Below are 21483 nucleotides of genomic sequence, written 5' to 3' on the forward strand. Positions count from 1 at the left end.
AGCTAGTTTGTGTTTCATGCTAGTTAACAACTTGTGTTTACTGTACACACGGACTAAAAAATGGATCGATTTCTTATCAAACAATCCTGTGCACAAAATGAACAGCAACAAAGCAATGTGACACTGACAAAAGAGGTAACTGATGGGGAGCATGGATCATCCGCAACTCGAGTAATTATTGTATTGCAATATTGTACATTGTATTTAAGGCAGATAAGCTGTTTAAGACTGTTTAAGATGTGGCTCTCCTATTGACTTTGTCCTATCAGTGTGGCTCACATGAAAAAAATAGTGAAGACCACTGATCTAATGCTTTAACAAGTCTGTAGCCCTTCATTTAAATTTTCAGTCTTAGCAGACATCATGTGTATATCCAGTTTAACATTTTATGTTGGTGCAGAGGAAGATGATCAAAGTTCTTTTTCCCCCCTCCCACTCAGTGAATCTACTCATCCACAGACTTCTACATGTGGTACGAAAACCTGCTTATCTGGACATGTTGATCAAAGCTGTAAAAAGACACTAATGAATCATTCTGTAGTTGTCCCATTGCAAGAAATTAACTGTATATAATAAACATAAACTTTACAAGAACCCTGCATCAAAAACATTTCATCATGTGACATAACAGATAATATACATCCATTTAGAAGATATATGCAGATTTTTCCTATTGGAAATAGGACTGGTCCCACCATCTCTCAGGGTAAGAGGGAGGTATAAGTCTATTTTGTCAAGACTCTTTTCTGTTCTGGTACCAAGGAGGTGGAAAGAAATTTCCCTAGATATCTGAACAGCTGAGACTTGAAACTTGAAGTGAAGATGCACCTCTTCCTAAAACAATTAAACTAGCACTTTTCCCCCTGTTTGAATTATGTGTATATTTAAACAAAAAAACAAACAAAAACAAATTAACTTGAACAGCGTTTTAGGTTGGTTGTATCCTAAGACTGTAACCTAGACTGTCATTTTGGATTTGTCTGCCAGTACCTTTCAAATAAAAAGCTAAAATGCATTTGCACCCACTTCAACCTATCTGATATAACACAGACAATTGGTTGCAGTTTTCGATTTCATACTTGTGGCTTTCTGAAAAAGAAAAAGATGTAAACAGGATGTGTGGATTGGTAACACCTAAGAGAACAGCAAAAGCAATCTGTAATCAGTTCACACTGTCTTTTCGACACAAAGAATGACAGATTAACATTTAATCTTTCAGAATGAAGGTTTTGTTTGTTGTCACTTTTCTCATTGCTCTGTGCAATGCAGATAATGTGTCTGAAGAAGAGTTTCAGAAATGGAAAATGAAGTTTGGTGAGAAATCATCTTGCATTCACTTTTTAAATCATTTATTTTATTAGTTTGATAAATCCATAGTAATAAATACAGAGTGCACCTTTAAAAAATAGTTATAGACATGGCTATAGAAATGACAGAAACAGTAGCAATAAAAACTTTGCTATAAAATGTGAGTGACAAAAAACACAGCTTTTTGCTTGCTTAGTTCAGACTTTCTATGCTTGCTATGACTCACTTTGGTGTTTGTTGATGCTGCAAACCTGCGTGTGTGTCTTTAATAAAAATGTAATTAATAAATGATTGCCATTCTTATTTATTATGCTTCAAAACATTGCAAGTTAAATGAACTCTATTTTATTTCTTTAAACAATGTTACTATAATAATTTGGAGCACATACATTGGAGCACATTGTAGTGTAAATGTATCATTGTGTTGTAGGCAGAACTACACAACATTACAAGGTCTTGTTACATTAATTAATATTTCAAATAATATATTGCTAATGTGTGATCATCTTCATCTTCATCATCTTCTTCCAGCACCCTTGTACCAGACATACAGGGTTACAGGATGCTTTATTTAGTACTTTGAAAAATGAATATATACAGTATATAGATCATTTTTAAAACTCATTTTATAATGGAAGAATTTTCCTTTTTACATGCAAAACATGCAGAATGTTTAACTCCTGTCGATCAGACACCTTTCTAATTCTTGTGTTTTTTATATGTCTTGTTTTTTGTTTTCTCTTAGATAAGAGCTATACGTCTGTAGAGGAGGAGAATAAGCATAAGGAAAACTGGTTTGAAAATCTCAAACTCATCCGAGATCACAACAGGCTGGCGGACCAGGGCATTAAGAGCTACAGACTTGACATGAACTACTTTGCAGATATGGTAATAAAAGAAAACCTTAAAAAGTTTAAAAAAATACTCTAAAAATATCTGGTTTATAAGCAAGCATTGTGTTGAGATGATTTTCAGTTGGGGGGCACGGTGGCTTAGTGGTTAGCACGTTCGTCTCACACCTAAAGGGTTGGGGGTTCGATTCCATATATATGTATGTATATATATGTAAACCACTGGCCACAAAAGTGAATACACCCCTAAGTGAAAATGCCCAAATTGGGCCAAAAGTGTCAATATTTTGTGTGGCCACCATTATTTTCCAGTACTGAATTAACTCTCTTGAGCATGGAGTTCACCAGAGTGTCACAGCGTTGTCACTGGATTCCCCTTCCACTCCTCCATGATGACATCATGGAGCTGGTGGATGTTTGAGAGCTTGTGCTCCTCCACCTTCCGTTTGAGGATGCCCCACAGATGCTCAATAGGGTTTAGGTCTGGAGACATGCATGGCCATTCCATCACCTTTACCCTCAGCTTCTTTAGCAAGGCAGTGGACATCTTTGAGGTGTGCTTGGGGTCGTTATCATGTTAGAATACTGCCCTTTAGACCAATCTCCAAAGGGAGGGGATCATGCTCTGCTTCAGTATGTCACAGTACATGTTGGCATTCAAGGTTCCCTAAATGAACTGTAGCTCCTTTGTGCCGGCAGCACTCATGCAGCCCCAGACCATGACAATCCCACCACCATGCTTGACTGTGTGCAAGACACACTTGTCTTTGTGCTCCTCACCTGGTTGCTGCAACACACGCTTGACACCATCTGAACCAAATGTTTATCTTGGTCTCATCAGACCACACTACATGGTTCCAGTAATCCATGTCCATAGTCTGCTTGTCTTTAACAAACTGTTTGTGGGCTTTCTGTCTAGCACTGACAGGCTGACCACCCACTCCTTCAACCTCTGCAGCAATGCTGGCAGCATTCATACCTCTACGTTTTTCCCAAACACAACATCTGGATATCAAGCTGACCACATGCATTCAAATTCTTTGGTTGACCATGGTGAGGATTGGAACCTGTCCTGTAAAACCACAATCTTTGTATAGCCCACACCATCTTTATGTAGAGCAAAAATGATTTTTTTCAGATCCTCAGAGAGTTCTTTGCCATGAGGTGCCATGTTGAACTTCCAGTGACCAGTATGAGAGAGTGAGAGCGATAAAACCAAATTTAACACACCTGCACCGCATTCACACCTGAGACCTTGTACCACTAATGAGTCACATGACACCAGGGAGAGAAAATGGCTAATTGGGCCCAATTTGGACATTTTTCATTAGGGGTGTACTTACTTTTGTGGCCAGCGGTTTAGACATCAATGGCTGCGTGTTGAGTTATTTTTAGAGGACAGCAAATCTACACTGTTATATAAGTTGTACACTCACTATTCTAAACTGTAGCAAAGTCTCATTTATTCAGTGTTGTCACCTGAAAAGATATAAAATATTTACAAAAATGTGAGTGGTGTACTTACTTCTGTGAGATATATATAAATATGTTTGTGTGTATTTAATTTGTATATTTAATTTAATAATATCACTTTTGTAAGGAAAGAATTTATTTAGATTGTGCTACATTTGAGAGGGCTGAAGGTAAACATGCACACTTCACTCCAACTGTAAAATCAGTTCTCACAGGTTCTTCATCCATACCGTCAACCATCTTTCTGTCACACAGGGTAAGCAGGATTATGCAGAGACTGCATATAAGGGCTGCCTTATCTCTAACAGCACCAAGAAATACAATGGTGCAACATTCTCTGGACAGATAGGAGGAAGTGCTGTGCCAAAAACAGTGGACTGGAGGAAGAAGGGCTATGTGACTCCTGTTGAAGACCAGAAGCTGTGTGGTTCTTGCTGGGCCTTTAGTGCGGTAATGAGAAACAGGACGATTATGTTGCAAGCAATTTTTTTTCCATGGCCCTCTATTCAGCCTTTTAATCCTGAGAGTCAATCAGATTATGCTCCTTGACCCCATTTACTGTATATTCCTCAATTTTTCACCATTCCCTAAATTTATGTTGATTTTAACAAGACATTAACTTGTTCTCATCTCTATACTGCTTTAATATATAATCTTTCAGACTGGAGCACTGGAAGGTCAAACATACAAGAAAACTGGGAAACTGGTGCCACTTAGCAAGCAGCAGCTGGTAGACTGCTCTACAAAAAACAGTGGCTGCAACGGTGGCTCGAGGAACTTGGCCTTTGAATATGTGAAAGAAAATGGAATAAACACAGAGGAATCCTACCCCTATGAAGCCAAGGTTACTAGTTTTAATTGCTTATAATAACACTTTGGAATGGATGGAATCCTACAAACTATAATCGTCATGTTTGTTAATGTTTATATTGTCAAAAAAATACAACACTGGGGGAATGCTTTAAAGGAAAACAATCTATGATAGGGTGGTGTGATGTGATGTGGTGGCTGTCACCTCACCACCACCACAGAGAAATCTATGAATTGCAGTCATGGGTCTAAAAACTGGAATAGAAATTGTAGTTATTGAATAAATCTGAGTACATTTTTCTCTCACTTTCTTACTGCAGAAAGTATCTTGAGGATATAATTCATCCATTGAATAGAAGAAAAAAAAATGTCAGAAATGTTGATTTCTGTTACCCTTGTTGTATATCTTTAATAAAAGGTGAATTCTCACTTCCCTTTCTAACTGCAGGATGGATCTTGCAGATATAATCCGGACACTGTTGGAGCCACCTGCGATGGCTATATGGACATAAACAGTGGAGATGAGAATGCTTTGAAGGAAGCTGTGGCCACCATCGGACCCATTTCTGTCGCCATAGATTCAAGCCACATGTCCTTCCACCTCTATGAATCAGGTGAGTCTCACACAATCACCGATTAAGCAATGTACTATGAAAGCATGCTATCATCATATTTATTTATATAACTTGAGAAAGTTCTATGAATATTCTGAGACATTAGAGTTTCCTTTACTTATTTAATTAACTATATACAAAATAACTGCGTGGTCTTAGAATAAAAATAATTAAAATTTTATCTAAAAATAAATGATTGCTTCAATGCATTTAGGTGTCCTAAATTTAACTCCTTCAAACTCTATGCATCAGGTGAGTCTCACATAATCGCTGATTAACCACATATGAATATAAGTATGAATATGCAGAGTTTAGGATTCAATAATTACAGAAAATATTAATGTTATTTTAAATAAAGTGTTGCTTTGATGGATTTAGGCATATATGATGAACCTTATTGTAGCAGCTCTAAACTGAGTCATGGTGTCCTGGTTGTTGGTTATGGCACTGATGATGGAAAGGATTACTGGCTGGTTAAGAACAGGTAAAGAAATAAATTAAATATTCATATTCATTTCTAGAGCATTACCTTGCTACTGGGAAGTAGCCATGAACAATTATATTTCTTCAGTAAACCATGTAAATAAAATTTACTTTAAGATTTACTTTTTATTTTATTTCACAGCTATGGTCTCAATTGGGGAGATAAAGGCTATATCAAGATGTACAGGAACAAGGACAACCAGTGTGGTATTGCTACACGAGCCAGCTATCCGCTGGTTTACAATAAAACTCAGCGTATTCAATGTGAAGCTTGCTCTATCATCTTTATCCTGGGATGTTTATTGTTGGGTTTCTTTTACTGAGTGATTGGAAAGCATTGTGGAAATATAATAATTGACACAAATTGTCTTGGCTGTTAATTTTTGATCCTGCTAGGCTAAAATATTGAGCATTACATTTACATTTCTTGCATTTAACAGAAAAAAAACATTTTAATGGTCTATTTAAAGCTGGTTGTAATGAAACATGAAGTTCCTTGTTATACTACCAAAGAAACATATGTGATAAGTTAATTCAGCTTTTATAAGGATTTTGATCATTATCTATTTTTACAGTTTGCTAGTGTTGTGGGACTTGAGAATACAAAGCAGTAGTCTCAGTTCTGTGAGAAACTCAGGTAAAATTTTAATCAGCCTCTTCAATGTCAATGTCAAAATATTCTTTTTTTCAACAAAGCCCATAATATCTTTTTTAGTGTGTCTCATAAAGAGTGTGTCTCATGAAATTTCATGTCCATTTGTAAGTACTTTGTAATGTTACTGTTATATTACAAAATATAAATGTTCAAAATAATATAACACAAGTATTTTCACAACTGTATTTGGTTTCAGAAATTTGTATGAGAAAAAAATTCTAGTTTTTAGTAATTACATTTTTATTTACCTGCTCTGTGCTTAAATCTAAGGAAATGTGTTTTGCAAATCTTTACTGTACTTTTCTGTTTCTTTGGAAAAAAAAACCCAACTTTATCTCTTTTAAAAATAAACATGTCCTGCATATATACTGTGCTTGAATTATTCATTCATTCATTCATTCATCTTCTACCGCTTATCCGAACTACCTCGGGTCACGGGGAGCCTGTGCCTATCTCAGGCGTCATCGGGCATCAAGGCAGGATACACCCTGGACGGAGTGCCAACCCATCGCAAGGCACACACACACACACACTCTCATTCACTCACACACTCACACAATCATACACTACGGACAATTTTCCAGAGATGCCAATCAACCTAACATGCATGTCTTTGGACCGGGGGAGGAAACCGGAGTACCCGGAGGAAACCCCCGAGGCACGGGGAGAACATGCAAACTCCACACACACAAGGCGGAGGCGGGAATCGAACCCCCAACCCCGGAGGTGTGAGGCGAACGTGCTAACCACTAAGCCACCGTGCCCCCCCGTGCTTGAATTAAATATCTTTTAATTTTGGGGAAGAACTCATGTGTGTGTCATGGTCAAGTGTCTACATACTTTTAACCATATAGTGCATTTTGAATGTTCCAGAAATCACATATTTAAAAGGAAGTGAATACATGACATGATGTTATGACAGCTGAGAATGAGCTCATCTATACTGATTTCAGTTACCAAATAAACACAAACACAATCATACTATGATCCTCCTACTATTGACAATCATACTATGCTCAATATTTTAGCCTAGCAGGATCAAAAATTAATTAACAGCCAAGACAACAACCGAGACAGCCAATTTGACATTTTTACTATTTGACAATTTGTGTCAATTATTATATTTCCACAATGCTTTCCAATCACTCAGTAAAAGAAACCCAACAATAAACATCTGACCATTAGCACATAGCAGTTTACAGGGTCAGTATCAGCTTAGATTAAAATAAAGATCTAGACATCTTAACATCTTTGTTCAGAATCTTAAAAATTAATAAAATAGTATAGAACATACTATGTGTTTTAAGTATTTAAAAAAAATTGTAAAATTTAGTTTACTTTCAAAATTAAACATTACTGTATTACTGTATTCATATGTATTCTAATACAACCTACGTTATTTATAAAAAAATAATAAACGATTTACTTTAAAGTTAAAACTAAACATATTTCTTTAAATTATCCATTTTTGTTATTGCAAGAACTTAGATTTTCTAATATACCACACTTTTTTTATTGTAGTCATGTGTATTCTATAAGTTATTTATAATACATTTATAAATAATTGACTTTAAGGTTAAAACTAAACATATTTGGCTTCCTTTAAATGTCCTTTTATCGCAAGAATTCAGCATATTTTCTAATATAAACCACCCAGTAACACAGCATTATATAAACTCAGGAACAATGTGGCAGCTCTCTATTCAGTGAAGAACTCCATTCAGGTATTTATAACACACACTCACACACACGCATCTGTATATTATTGTATATTATCTTAATTATATTATAATTAATCAATAGACTCTAGATTGATAGACTCTAATGTAGGCAGCTGGTTACACTTTTGTATTTCCTGTTTGCAACTATCTTAAAGTGAAACCAGTGAACGAGTGGAACAGTTGTGAGTAATAGAGAAGTGGTGTGATATTTAGGAGAATGGAAAAAGCTAATCTTATTTAGTTCACATTGTCTTTTCACTACAGACACAGTCTAATTATATTGTCTCGGCAGAATGAAGGTTTTGCTTGTTGTCAGCGCTCTTGTGGCTCTGGCCACTGCGGCCAGAATCTCTTTGGAGGACCTGGAGTTTCATGCCTGGAAACTGGAATTTGGTGAGAAATCTTCTTAAACTGTCAATGGAGCATTTCATAAAAGAATTTCTAGTAATATACACAGTGTACATCTTAGAAATGGTAATAATAATAATAATAATAATAATAATAATAATAATTAATATTATTATTAAGATTATTAATTTTATGAGAAAAGGATGAACTAATTTCAAATACATTTAACAGATTTTTTTTTATTTTAATGTAAAAATGAACTAATTATATAATAGATTTAAGAAATAAATTAAAGACATACTGGAGCATTTTATTATATTTCCAAGATGCTGGTAAGGATAAATATATACTTTTACTGATCTGTCATGATGTCTTAGTTCTTTCAGTGTTGGTTTTCCAGAGTAAATGCATGTTCCATTTGGTCTATAAACTACTAGTGTATTAGTATAGTACAATATAGATGCTTGTTTTCATGGTTGCTTTGTTTAGGCATGTTAGGCTTTGGCAAATATGCACATTTTCAAATACCGTGTTGTTTCTCCTAGGTAAGATCTATAAGTCTGCAGAGGAGGAGTCTCAACGTAAGAATACATGGATAGAAAATCGAAAGCTGGTTTTGGTACACAACATGCTGGCTGACCAGGGCATTATGAGCTACAAACTTGGCATGACCTACTTTGCAGACCTGGTAATTAAAAAATAATAAATTCTTTTGTATAACTTATGTGTAAGCCTTGTTTGGTCTGAGGCATAACCTTTGTCTATGGTGAGCTTTACAAGTAAAGTGCTGTAATATTTTTCCACCATTTCTGTCTAACAGAACAGCCAGGAATACAGACAGTCTGCTTTTAAGGGCTGCCTGGGAGCCTTCAACAAGACCAAGAAACACAGTGCAGTAACATTCCTCCGACAGGCAGGAGGAGCTGTTCTGCCAGATACTGTTGACTGGAGGAACTATGGCTATGTGACTGAGGTTAAAAACCAGTTGCAGTGTGGTTCTTGCTGGGCCTTCAGTGCGGTAAGGAGAAATAGGAGACTTTTAACTGATTATTATATATCAAAGGATTTAAATTCAGTATATATTCAGAATTCATTATATTTAATATTCATATATTTAATTCAGAATATACTTACTGTACATACTTGCTCTTGCCTTGCCCACTGCCATTTAGCCTTTAATTCAATTCAGTACAAAATTTCATGATGCTCCACATTACTACCTTTGTCCGCATTTGCCATCTTCTAAATGTATGGTGTCTAGCACAAGACAATAATTTTTTCTCTATTCTGCTTCCATTAATCCTCTCTCAGATGGGGGCACTGGAGGGTCAGACAGTCAGGAAAACTGCAAAACTGGTGTCACTCAGCGAGCAGCAGCTAGTAGACTGCTCTTGGAAATTTGGTAACATGGGCTGTAATGGAGGCTGGATGGACTCGGCCTTTGAATATGTAACTGAAAATGGTGGATTGGACACAGAAGACTCCTACACCTATGAAGCTCATGTGAGTGGAAAACTGAAACAAACTTTATTAAAAGTTTGTTTAAAATAAAATAAAATAATAATGTCAAAAATAAATGTCAGAAATGTTGATTTCTTTTACCTTTGTTGTATGTCTTTAATTAAAGGTGATTTCTCAGCTCTCTTTCTAACTGCAGGATGGAGCTTGCAGATATAATCCAGACACTGTTGGAGCCACCTGTATAATTTTTAAAACTCATTTTTTAATAAAAGAATTTTCCTTTTTACACACCAAACATGCAGAATGTTGAACTCCTGTCGATCAGACACCTTTCTAATTCTTCTGTTTTTTTATATGTCTTGTTTTTTGTTTTCTCTTAGATAAGAGCTATACGTCTGTAGAGAAGGAGAATAAGCAGAAGGAAAACTGGTTTGAAAATCTCAAACGGGTCCGAGATCACAACAAGAAGGCAGACCAGGGAATTAAGAGCTACAGACTTGACATGAACTACTTTGCAGACATGGTAATAAAAGAAAACCTTTAAAAGTTCAGAATCAGCTCTGTACCCATAAACAGTGGAGATGAGAATGCTTTGCAGGAAGCCGTGGCCACCATCGGACCCATTTCTGTCCTTGGTTTAAAGATGCATATATAGCTGATGACCGCCAGGAGTTCATCAAGACCAGAGCGGTAGCAGAAATTCTGTCACTGTTGGAGGTGCAAGCTGCAATGGTCAGAGAGCCACTGCCACACACAAGCACAGAAGCTGCAGCTGATAGTGCTGAAGCTGCTGAAGTAGCTGTTGAGAGGCAATCAAAGAAGGTAAAACGGAGCCTGGGAAGCTTTTTCAAAAAGGCCTCCTCCGATGGCACAGCTGCTCTCACTGACAGAGAGCCCATCGAAGTGGAGCTAAAAAGTTACCTGCAGACAATGCAGGTTGATGGAGAGACTGATCCACTGGACTGGTGGCGGCTGTACCAAGCTAATTTTCCAAGGGTGGCTAGACTGGCCCAGAAATATCTCTGTATCCCGGCCACGAGTGCTCCTTCGGAAAGGGCATTTAGCTTTGGTGGCAACATTGTTACATGCCACCGGTCTCTGTTGAAGCCAGAGACTGTGGACAAGCTTGTGTTCCTGGCTAATAATCTTTAGGGCCTAACAAATGACAAATGGTGTGTATTAAACAAAATCTCAGTGAGTGCCTGATTTTAGGGTTCGTTGTTGTTGCTTTTTAACTGAGAAGACACCAGACAGTTTTTCCTGTTCTTTGCATATTTTGTGTCCTTTAAGAAAATAACTAAAACTACATTTGCACTTTTTACTGTATATATGGCATAGCACTACTGTAAACTTTTATACTTTACAAATTTTCTTTAGTTGACGTATGTTCCTTATGCTGAAACGATTTTATTTATTTATTTTGTGCTTTCATTTAGCACTTTATAATGTTTTCATTTGAAGTATATGTGCACTACACTTGGAAGAATTTTCTTTATTTAAAATAGCCATGCCTAATACTGGAAGTATATCCCTAATTCACTGTGTCCGTTCCTGTATTAACAAGACACCAGTTTTAATTTCATTAGGAGAACAAAATGTTTAAATCCAAATGCGTTACCTCGGCTGCAGGTTTGAAATATGTTTTTATTTAAAGTATCTGTGCATTTACACAAAATAATTTTCTTTGCCTAATTAATACTGGAAGTATTTTCAGTACAGTGTATGTTCCTTAACTAAAAAGACACCAGTTTTTCTGTTCTCTGCAACTTGGGTGGCATTTAAGAACCAAGGACTTAAACTAAGTATAGTGCCTTTTAGAAGGAAAGACTTTTGTTTATCTGCAACATTTTGTTGTATAATTACAGTTTTGCTTTTGCACAAGAAATGTTCTCAAAACGACATACGTTTCTTTATTTCTTAAAAAAAATACATTTAGCAGTTTGGCTTTCCTAAGGGTCTGTGTAACCTGTTCCGAAATGGTTCTATTATAATTTATATATCGTAATATATATCATTATCGCAAGAGGCTGCGATGTATATCGCAATATGGATTTTAGGCCATATCGCCCATCCCTAGACTGGCCCCACCATCTCTCAGGGTAAGAGGGAGGTATAAAACTCTGCCAAGACTCTCTTCTGTTCTGGCACTGAGGTTGTGGTATGAACTTTCCCTAGATGTCCGAACAGCTGAGACTTGAAACGACAAGTTAAGAACCACCTCTTCTGTGAAACACTTAAACTAGCACTTTTCCCCTGTTTGTATTATGTGTATATTAAAACAGAACAAAACAAAAAAAAAAGATTTTGTATGTCACTCTGGATAAGGGTCTCTGACAACTGCCACAAATGTAAATGTAAATACTGCTAATAACCTAGAAAGCACTAAAGCACATATATTAGTGAAATTCTGGTCAATTAGGATCCATTACATTCACTTAGATTAAATGATGCACTCTCTTTATTTGTACCTAAAATATATATTTTTAAAGCTTTTCCTTATAAGGCTGTTCCCTTATTTTATCCTACTTTTTCTATTTTTTGTGTTTTTTGTGTGTGCGCATATATAAAATATATATAGATATATATCTGAACTGAATTGTAGGTGTGTTGGAGTCGGGTTTACAGGAGGTGAGAATTGGGCTCTCAAACCTGCAGTAGAACTCGTTCAGATCGTCTACCAGTTGTTGATTCACCACAGTGCTGGGGGATGGTGTCGTGTAGTTGGTGATGGCTTTCAGACCTTTCCACACTGAAGCTGAGTCATTAGAGGAAAACTAAGTCTGTCGTTTTTCAGAATAATTCCTTTTTGCCACTCTGATCTCCTTTTCCAGTGTGTATTTGTCCTGTTTGTACAAGACTATCCCCATTCCTGTGAGCATCCACGTTGGCCTGACGGAGCTGCTGGCTGTGTTTTGCAGTGAACCATGGCTTGTCATTGTTGTAAGTTAAGTGAGTCCTGGAGGGAATAAACAAATCCTCACAGAAACTGATATATGATGTTACAGTCTGTGAGCTTGTCCAGGTCGGTGGCAGCAGCTTCAAAAACAGTCCAATCAGTGGACTGTCCAATCAGGCTTGTAAATCCTGCTCCGCTTCCTCAGTCCATCTTTTTACAGTCCTTAATACAGGTTTAGCTGATTTCAGTTTCTGCCTGTAGGTCGGTATCAGATTAACTAAGCAGTGATCAGAGAGTCCTAGAGCTGCCCGTAGGACAGAGTGATATGCATCCTTTATTGTAGTGTAGCAGTGATCCAGCGTGTTACTGACTCTGGTGGGACATGCAACATGCTGTCTGAATTTTGGCAGTTCACGTGTAAGAATTGCTTTATTAAAGTCCCCAAGAATTATTAATACAGAGTCCGGGTGTTGTTGCTCACTCTTTATGATCATGTCAGCGAGTGTCTGTAATGCCGAGCTCACGTGCGCTTGCGGAGGAATGTAAACATTCACCAGAATGAACGAGCAAAACTCCCGCGGCGAATAGAACGGTTTGCAGTTAATGAAGTGTGTTTCATGATCGGTACAGCACATCTTCTTTAACACATTTATATCAGAAAACCACCTTTCATTGATGTAAAAACACGTCCCGTCGCCGCGCGATTACACCGTTGATTCCTCTAAAGAGCTGAAAGCCCGGCAGACTTAACGCGCTGTCCGGAATAGAGTCGTTCAGCCATGTTTCCGTGAAACAGAGCAGCAGAGTTCGAAAAATCCTTATTTTTCCGGGTGAGCAGGAGTTCGTCCATTTTGTTGGGAAGAGAGCGGAGATTTGCCAGATGGATGCTAGGCAGCGGTGTTCTTAGACCGCGCTGTATGAGTTTAACAAGCGCCTTCAAGCCGCCTTCACACTGCACACGACAAACGACAGCAGATAAACCGGAAGTCATTCATTTCCTATGGAGAGTCGCAAGGTCGCTGCGTGAGGTGACGACAACCTGCGGATCCGTAATTTTCGGATCCGTTTTGAGCGTTGGATCCGTTAAAAAAATTGAACTTGTGCGACTACACCGCATCCGATATGCCGACCGGATGTGATGTATTCTAATGTTGTCCTATCAGGTTCGTGTGCGCGAGATGATAAGAATTATTGAAAAGTATTATTAACTTTAGTAATTTTTAAACTTTACCAAAAACAATCTTTTTGTTTTAAATACATTGTTATTGATAAAAAAGTAAATTATTAATATTTATATTGTATTATTTTTAATGTTGTGTCCATGTTTCCTCAAAAATTATTCACGGTCTTTCTGGATTTATTGTTGTATTGTTTGTATTTACTCCTTCATTAATTAATTTCCTTCATTCACCATGATAAATGGAGGGAGAATACAGGCTCTTGTTTTTACTCTCTTTTACCGGAGACGCCAAAGAAAACATTGCAAATCAGTGTGTATAAAACACCACCTGACTCGGAGAAAAAGTCTCGGTGAGTATCACCGTTTAGTGCAAGAGTTGCGCCTTAATGGAGAACATTTTTGTCACGATCATCTAGTAATGGGTTTTCCGAGACCGCGAGAATTAACTTCTCTCCCATGTTGACGTCTACACGATTATATTGCATATTCCGTGCGACTGTCACTAGGGGGCGAAATCCGACAGTCGTGTCCGTTTGTCGTGAACCGTCTGCGCTTCCTGAAGCGCTTCAACAGCGCAGCCGCTCCGCCAACTACAATATGCAGCAAAACGTCGGAATACTCAAAACCGGTAAAATATCTTGTGGTGTGTACTGCCGAATGTTCAGCAGTTCATCCCTGGTGAAACTGATCGGGTTTACAGGAAAAATGAACAGAAACAGATCAAACACTGAGGAGCTAAGCACTGAGGCTGCCATTCGCGGCGCCATCTTGCTTCCTCGCGGCGCAAAGCAACACGATCGGTTCCGCGCATGTGCTACATGACGTCACTTCCTGTCATAGATATCTTACATAGATTTGTATATATCTATGGATATCTTATACATAGATGTCGCCTTGGGGTCCTAAAAATGCGTAAAAACCGCCGCCATCTTTGTACGGTGCTCCTTTACCTCAAATGCATGCACGATGCCGGACTTCTGTGCTGCATTTGGTTGTTCAAACGAAAGAAATATAAAAACCAGACAGCAAGGGATTACATTTCACAAGTGAGAATGTGTTTTATGATGTTGAATGTTACGAAATTATATTTCTGGTTACGTTGGTTTGTTTTAGTCCTTGGTTAACGACCGCAGCTAATCCATGCTAATTACCCATTAGATTTTGACAGTTATGAAAACCGACAATGTTTGTAGATTCCGAAACTCTTAATAAGGACATTAAATATTGACCCATGCTTTTTTTGCTTAAAGGTGAAAACCCAACTTTATGTATGTTTTGTAAGATTCCCTTATCTGTCAAACATATTTTATTAGATTGTCCTGGACTTAACACAAGCAGAATGCTTGTTACTTGTTGCAAGTTACTTCACTTAAGGACATATTTAATGACATTATGCCTGAAAAGGGTTTGGATTTTTTTTTTATCTTATGTTAATAAAAAAATGTATAATATGACTTGCTGTTTATATTTGTTGTTTTTATTGTATTTAATTGATATTTGTGTTTTTGTAATTGAATTTTTGCCATGAAATAGCTTTTGATGTCAAACTTTGTGTTTTTTTGGTTTATGTGACTTTACTTATTTAATGTTGCAAAAATATTGCGGGAAAAGAATAAATAAAATATTGAACAGTTTTTTGGCACCTCAACTATATAACTTTCATATTATGTTCTCAAATTTGTGATTTACTTCCACCTGCAAATTGCTTTGTGTATCATATTTAATAAACCAATACAATTTAAATGTTTAAATGAACATGTATAGTCACACCATTGTAGCAGTGTTGAATGCAGTAGGCTATAATGTAAGTAGTGATTGTTCATTTGAAGTTTACTCAAGTGGAAGAATGTAACTAATAAACTTACACCTACTAGCACTATGCATTATATTGTGAAAAAGTAGATTATCTTAATATCAATACCTTAAATTTTCTCTGGACTTAATGATAAATACATGTCTGACCTTTGGAACGAACCAAAAAAGAAAAAACTAGAAAATCGCATTCATGACGATTTATGGTGATTTTATTTCTTTGCCTACATTGACGCTGATGCATTAAGAGGGGGTCCCCTGTACCAAGATGGCGGCTCAGTTGACGCATTCGTTCCAATGTACTGCCGTATACAAGGCGACATCTAGTGTATATATCTATGACTTCCTGTCTAAAGTACGTCGAAACGTTCATTTGTCTGCCTTTCAGCAATTAATAATATTGCTCGTTTAATGTCTGTTTTGTGTGCAAGTTTGCTTACTCTACCTTGTTTTTAAATGGTATTGTCCTAAGCAATCACTAAAATAATATATAAAAATTTAAGGTTAATGTGACAATATAAATCGTATGAGAAAATGTAGTATAATTAAACTATAGCTTACATATGTTACACAATTTGGGAAATACAGATGTGTGTTTACATTTAATATTTTCTAAAGATATGTTCTGCTTAACTGTTCTTATTGCAGCATATTTTTACAAGTGTCTGAATTGAAGAAAAATGGATTACAAAAACTGATTTATTCATAAATTAATTTGTTCCCTCCCTCCATCCATCCCGGAACATGGCATTGACAAGCCTTTCATCAATGCAGTAGGACAAAAATGTTTCCATGTCCTCTTGACATTGAAAATAAACAAAGTCATCCTTTGCCTCAGGGAATTCATCACACATGACCCTTTTGAGGGCATTTTGTTGGTCATCATTGCTCATTTGCAGAAAAGCAGGCTCTGTCACCTCCCCACGGAATAAGTCTCTTTGACTGCGTACCCAGTTCCAGGCTTGTATACAGGTCTCTCAGAATGGTTGGCTGCTGCACCTTGTGAAGACACAAGCTGTAAATCAAATATACAAAGTTATAATGGCACAATAGGGGCACACATTCAACTGTTGGATATGACAACTAAATTCTTTACCTTATAAATGTCCATTTTAACCACAACTCTTCTGCTGGGCAACAGTTTGGTGGTGGTGGATTTTGAAACCCTGAAGACAGGCTCAAGTGTTCCCTGAAGGAGTTGGGATGATTCTTCGGTCCAGTATGCAAACCTCTGTCCATGCCTTATTATTAGAAAACCTATCATACCCTTCTAGACAAAACTTTTCCATTAGCTGAATGCACCATCACTGCCGAATCAATGGCACCTCCTCCTAAAACACAAAAATATAGATGCACACATAGCATAGTTTGGTGGCATATTTATGTGAAAATCCACCTTACCTCTGTAAATGTTAAAGGACATGATGTGCAGATGCTGAGAGCATACTGTGAAATACAAACAATACTGTAAGACTTTGCTTTTACTCTCTTAACAGCTTTGATGGATTAAACATTCTTACCATCAGCATGTAGACACCACAAGAATTCCCACTGCACTGTTGAAGAAAACACTGGAAAAAGAAAAGTGCATCCACAGTTAGTTTTAAACGCAACTGTTTAAACATGTATAAATATATACCAGGAGACTCCAACCCTGCTCCTGGTGAGCTACTGTCCAGTAGATTTTAGCTCCAACCCCAATGAAGCACTGCTGAAGCAGCTAATAAAGGTGTTCAGTGTTGTTTGATAATTACAGACAGGTGTGTTGGACTATCGTAAAACGTCGGCGATGACAGGAAGTGACGTCATTTCGCACATGCGCGGAACCGATCGTGTTGCTGCCTCGCGGCCATAGATATCTATACACCTCGCGGCGCCGTCTTGCATCTTGCAGAATGAAAGTTTTGCTTGTTGTCACTTTCCTCGTTGCTTTGTCCAATGCAGCAGACAATGAGTCCGAAGAAGAGTTTCAGAAATGGAAATTAAAGTTTGGTGAGAAATCATCTTGCATTCACTTTGTAAATAATTAATTTTATTAGTTTGATAAATCCAAAGTAATAAATACAGAGCACACCTTTAAAAATAGTTATAGACATTGCTATAGAAAAGACAGAAACAATAGCAATAAAAACTTTTCTATAAATTTTCTACAATGTGTGTGACAAAAAATACAGTTATTGTTAGTTCAGACTTTCTATGCATTGCTATGACTCACTTTGGTGTTTGTTGATGCTGCAAACCTGTGTGTGTGTCTGTGTGTCTGTGTGTGTGTGTGTGTGTGTGTGTGTGTGTGTGTGTGTCTGTGTGAATTTTCTATAATGTGTGTGACAAAAAACATAGCTTTTTGCTTGCGTTAGTTCAGACTTTCTATGCATTGCTATGACTCATTTTGGTGTTTGTTGATGCTGCAAACCTGTGTGTGTGTGTCTGTGTGTGTGTGTGTGTCTGTGTGTGTGTGTCTGTGTGTGTCTTTAATAAAAATGTAATTAATAAATTATTGCCATTCTTATTATGCTTCAAATAATTGCAAGTTAAATTAACTCTATTTTATTTCTTTAAACAATGTTACTATAATAATTTGGAGCACATACATTGGAGCACATTGTAGTGTAAATGTATCATTGTGCTGTAGGCAGAACTACACAACATTACAAGGTCTTGTTACATTAATTAATATTTCAAATAATATATTGCTAATTTGTGATCATCTTCTTTCAGCACCCTTGTACCAGACATACAGGGTTACAGGATGCTTTATTTAGTACTTTGAAAAATGAATATAGATCATTTTTAAAACTCATTTTATAATAAAGGAATTTTCCTTTTTACACACCAAACATGCAGAATGTTTAACTCCTGTCGATCAGACACCTTTCTAATTCTTCTGTTTTTTTTATGTCTTGTTTTTTGTTTTCTCTTAGATAAGAGCTATATGTCTGTAGAGGACGAGAATAAGCAGAAGGAAAACTGGTTTGAAAATCTCAAACGGGTCCGAGATCACAACAAGAAGGCAGACCAGGGAATTAAGAGCTACAGAGTTGAGATGAACTACTTTGCCGACATGGTAATAAAAGAAAACCTTTAAAAGATCAGAATCAGAAAGAGCTTTATTACCAGGCATGTTTTCGCATGTGAGGAATTTGTTTTAGTGACAGAAGCTTCACAGTGTTACAGAATGACACTATACTATATAGGCAAAATTGTTAGTTACATCAGAACACCACCTTTCATTGATGTAAAAACACGTCCCGCCGCCGCGCGATTTCCGCGTTGATTCCATGTCGCGGTCCGCTCTAAAGAGCTGGAAGCCCGGCAGACTTATCGCGCTGCCCGGAATAGAGTTGTTCAGCCATGTTTCCGTGAAACAGAGAGCAGCAGAGTTCGAAAAGTCCTTATTAGTCCGGGTGAGCAGAAGGAGTTCGTCCGTCTTGTTGGATAGAGAGCGGAGATTCGCCAGATGGATGCTAGGCAGCGGTGTTCTTAAACCGCGCTGTCTAAGTTTCACTAATGCGCCGGTGCGCTTTCCCCTCCTGCGCGTCCTGAAGCGCTTAAACAGCGCAGCTGCTCCGCCAACTACGATATTCAGCAAAACATCAGAATAATCAAAAACCGGTAAAAGATCTTGTGGTGTGTGCTGCCTGATGTTCAGCAGTTCATCCCTGGTGTAACTGATCGGATTTCCTTGGCATAAAACAGTAAAAACTAACAAAAACAGAGCAAACACTGAGGAGCTAAGCACTGAGGCTGCCATCCGTGACGCCATCTTGCCTTTCTTTAAAAAATCTTTAAAAATATCTGGTGAGATTTAAAGCAAGCATTGTGTTGAGATGATTTTGAGTTTATACATTCATGATGTATTCTTTCTCTTGTATACAAGTTATAAGATGAAACTGACTGCACTCTTTGGCTAGCACTCACCGTTTGTAGCTACGTGTTTTCATATATATATATATATATATATGAGAGAGAGAGCGAGCACAATAATTTATTTACATTGTGCTACATTTGAGAGGTCTGAATGTTAACACACACACTTAACTCCTACTGTACAATCAGTTCTTTCAGGTTCTTCATCCATACCATGAACCATCTTTCTGTCACACAGGGTGAGCAGGAGTCCGGATATGAAGGCTGCCTTATCTTCAGCAGCACCAAGAAATACAAAGGAGTAACATTCTTTGGACAGATAGGAGGAAGTGCTTTGCCAGAAACAGTGGACTGGAGGAAGAAGGGCTATGTGACCCCTGTTGAGGACCAGAAGGATTGCTCTGCTTGCTGGGCCTTTAGTCCGGTAATGAGAGATTTTTTTTCCATGGCCCTCTATTCAGCTTTTTAACCCTGAGAGTCAATCAGATTATGCTCCTTGACCCCATTTATATTCCTCCATCTTTCACCATTCCCTAAATTTATGCTGCTTTTAACAAGACATTAATTTGTTCTCATCTCTATACTGCTTTAATATATAATCTTTCAGACTGGAGCACTGGAAGGTCAAACATACAAGAAAACTGGGAAACTGGTGCCACTTAGCAAGCAGCAGCTGGTAGACTGCTCTACAAAAAACAGTGGCTGCAACGGTGGCTCGAGGAACTTGGCCTTTGAATATGTGAAAGAAAATAAAGGAATAAACACAGAGGAATCCTACCCCTATGAAGCCAAGGTTACTAGGTTAATTGCTTGTTATATTAACACTTGATGCAATCCTACAAACTATAGTTGTCATGTTTGTTAATGTTTATATTGTCAAAAAAATAAAACACTGGGGGAATGCTTTTATGTGTTGGCTGTCACCTCACCACCACCACAGAGAAATCTATGAATTGCAGTCATGGGTCTAAAAACTGGAATAGAAATTGTAGTTTTTGAATAAATCTGAATAAATCTTTCTCTCACTTTCTCACTGCAGAAAGGATCTTGAGGATATAATTCATCCATTGAAAAGAAAAAAGAAATGTCAGAAATGTTGATTTCTTTTGCCTTTGTTGTATATCTTTAATAAAAGGTGAATTCTCACTTCTCTTTCTAACTGCAGAATATATGTTGCAGATATAATCCAGATGGGTATACTTTGAACGAAGCTGTGGCCACCATCGGTGTCTCATGAAATTTCATGTCCATTTGTAAGTACTTTGTAATGTTACTGTTATATTTCAAAATCTAAATGTTCAAAATAATATAACACAAGTATTTGCACAACTGTATTTGGTTTCAGAAATTTGTATGAGATGAAACGAAGTTCTAGTTTTTTTTAGTAATTACATTTTTATTTACCTGCTCTGTGCTTAAATCTAAGGAAATGCTCCCCTCGCCTACCTCGCCGTGGTCCTTGCTCCCCTCACCTGCCTTCGCCGTGGTCCTTGCTCCCCTCACCTGCCTTCGCCGTGGTCCTTGCTCCCCTCGCCTGCCTTCGCCGTGGTCCTTGCTCCCCTCGCCTGCCTTCGCCGTGGTCCTTGCTCCCCTCGCCTGCCTTCGCCGTGGTCCTTGCTCCCCTCGCCTGCCTTCGCCGTGGTCCTTGCTCCCCTCGCCTGCCTTCGCCGTGGTCCTTGCTCCCCTCGCCTGCCTTCGCCGTGGTCCTTGCTCCCCTCGCCTGCCTTCGCCGTGGTCCTTGCTCCCCTCGCCTGCCTTCGCCGTGGTCCTTGCTCCCCTCACCTGCCTTCGCCGTGGTCCTTGCTCCCCTCACCTGCCTTCGCCGTGGTCCTTGCTCCCCTCACCTGCCTTCGCCGTGGTCCTTGCTCCCCTCACCTGCCTTCGCCGTGGTCCTTGCTCCCCTCACCTGCCTTCGCCGTGTGCCTCGCCTCAAGGGGTGTACTGTCAGGGATCAGCGCAGACTTTTGGCCATGTGCTATTGTTGTTGTTGTTGTTGTCGTCACG

At 38.0% G+C, this 21483-nt stretch overlaps 3 protein-coding genes and 1 long non-coding RNA gene across 7 annotated transcripts; 3 read left to right on the forward strand and 1 right to left on the reverse strand.

Annotated features, from left to right (window-relative positions):
- The first annotated feature begins 1149 nt into the window (after window positions 1-1149).
- On the forward strand, window positions 1150-6560 carry LOC132852060 (procathepsin L-like). Of its 2 annotated transcripts, XM_060879087.1 has the most exons (7): window positions 1150-1314; window positions 2054-2196; window positions 3888-4082; window positions 4294-4476; window positions 4891-5056; window positions 5435-5540; window positions 5682-6560. In XM_060879087.1, the coding sequence occupies exons 1-7, from the start codon at window positions 1221-1223 to the stop codon at window positions 5860-5862; spliced, it is 1068 nt and encodes a 355-aa protein (XP_060735070.1). In that variant the 5' UTR covers window positions 1150-1220; the 3' UTR covers window positions 5863-6560. The 2 variants fall into 2 exon arrangements, with proteins under 2 accessions (XP_060735070.1, XP_060735071.1); XM_060879088.1 differs by lacking the exon at window positions 3888-4082.
- Window positions 6561-8103: 1543 nt separating this feature from the next.
- On the forward strand, window positions 8104-10242 carry LOC132852075 (procathepsin L-like). 3 transcript variants are annotated; one of them, XM_060879105.1, is made up of 5 exons: window positions 8104-8308; window positions 8809-8951; window positions 9084-9281; window positions 9575-9766; window positions 10105-10242. In XM_060879105.1, exons 1-5 carry the CDS (start codon window positions 8209-8211, stop codon window positions 10123-10125), a joined length of 654 nt encoding a protein of 217 aa, XP_060735088.1. In that variant the 5' UTR covers window positions 8104-8208; the 3' UTR covers window positions 10126-10242. The 3 variants fall into 3 exon arrangements, with proteins under 3 accessions (XP_060735088.1, XP_060735086.1, XP_060735085.1); XM_060879103.1 differs by lacking the exon at window positions 10105-10242 and adding an exon at window positions 9891-10011; XM_060879102.1 differs by lacking the exon at window positions 10105-10242 and having other exon boundaries at window positions 9575-9914.
- Window positions 10143-20736, forward strand: LOC132852077 (cathepsin L2-like). Its single transcript, XM_060879106.1, has 4 exons — window positions 10143-10247; window positions 19718-19903; window positions 20087-20272; window positions 20659-20736. Exons 1-4 carry the CDS (start codon window positions 10227-10229, stop codon window positions 20662-20664), a joined length of 399 nt encoding a protein of 132 aa, XP_060735089.1. The 5' UTR covers window positions 10143-10226; the 3' UTR covers window positions 20665-20736.
- LOC132852078 (uncharacterized) lies at window positions 16001-17360 on the reverse strand. The gene is made up of 4 exons (XR_009649096.1): window positions 17133-17360; window positions 17014-17058; window positions 16709-16943; window positions 16001-16627 (listed from the first exon to the last, which is right to left on the reverse strand). It is a non-coding gene; the product is annotated as an uncharacterized LOC132852078 (long non-coding RNA).
- Window positions 20737-21483: the final 747 nt, after the last annotated feature.

This window comes from Tachysurus vachellii, chromosome 10 (genome assembly GCF_030014155.1).
Source record: "Tachysurus vachellii isolate PV-2020 chromosome 10, HZAU_Pvac_v1, whole genome shotgun sequence".
Lineage (NCBI taxonomy): Eukaryota > Metazoa > Chordata > Actinopteri > Siluriformes > Bagridae > Tachysurus > Tachysurus vachellii.

What these genes read in the sequence shown, in the direction of transcription:
- LOC132852060 (XM_060879087.1), top strand. Translation starts at nt 1,221, where the DNA reads ATGAAGGTTTTGTTTGTTGTCACTTTTCTCATTGCTCTGTGCAATGCA. An exon ending in TGAACTACTTTGCAGATATG is followed by an intron (nt 2,197 to 3,887) that starts GTAATAAAAGAA and finishes TCTGTCACACAG; the next exon opens with GGTAAGCAGGATTATGCAGA. An exon ending in CTTCCACCTCTATGAATCAG is followed by an intron (nt 5,057 to 5,434) that starts GTGAGTCTCACA and finishes TGATGGATTTAG; the next exon opens with GCATATATGATGAACCTTAT.
- LOC132852075 (XM_060879102.1), top strand. Translation starts at nt 8,209, where the DNA reads ATGAAGGTTTTGCTTGTTGTCAGCGCTCTTGTGGCTCTGGCCACTGCG. An exon ending in TGCCTGGAAACTGGAATTTG is followed by an intron (nt 8,309 to 8,808) that starts GTGAGAAATCTT and finishes TGTTTCTCCTAG; the next exon opens with GTAAGATCTATAAGTCTGCA. An exon ending in TGACCTACTTTGCAGACCTG is followed by an intron (nt 8,952 to 9,083) that starts GTAATTAAAAAA and finishes TCTGTCTAACAG; the next exon opens with AACAGCCAGGAATACAGACA.
- LOC132852077 (XM_060879106.1), top strand. Translation starts at nt 10,227, where the DNA reads ATGAACTACTTTGCAGACATG. An exon ending in TGAACTACTTTGCAGACATG is followed by an intron (nt 10,248 to 19,717) that starts GTAATAAAAGAA and finishes TCTGTCACACAG; the next exon opens with GGTGAGCAGGAGTCCGGATA. An exon ending in CTTGCTGGGCCTTTAGTCCG is followed by an intron (nt 19,904 to 20,086) that starts GTAATGAGAGAT and finishes ATAATCTTTCAG; the next exon opens with ACTGGAGCACTGGAAGGTCA.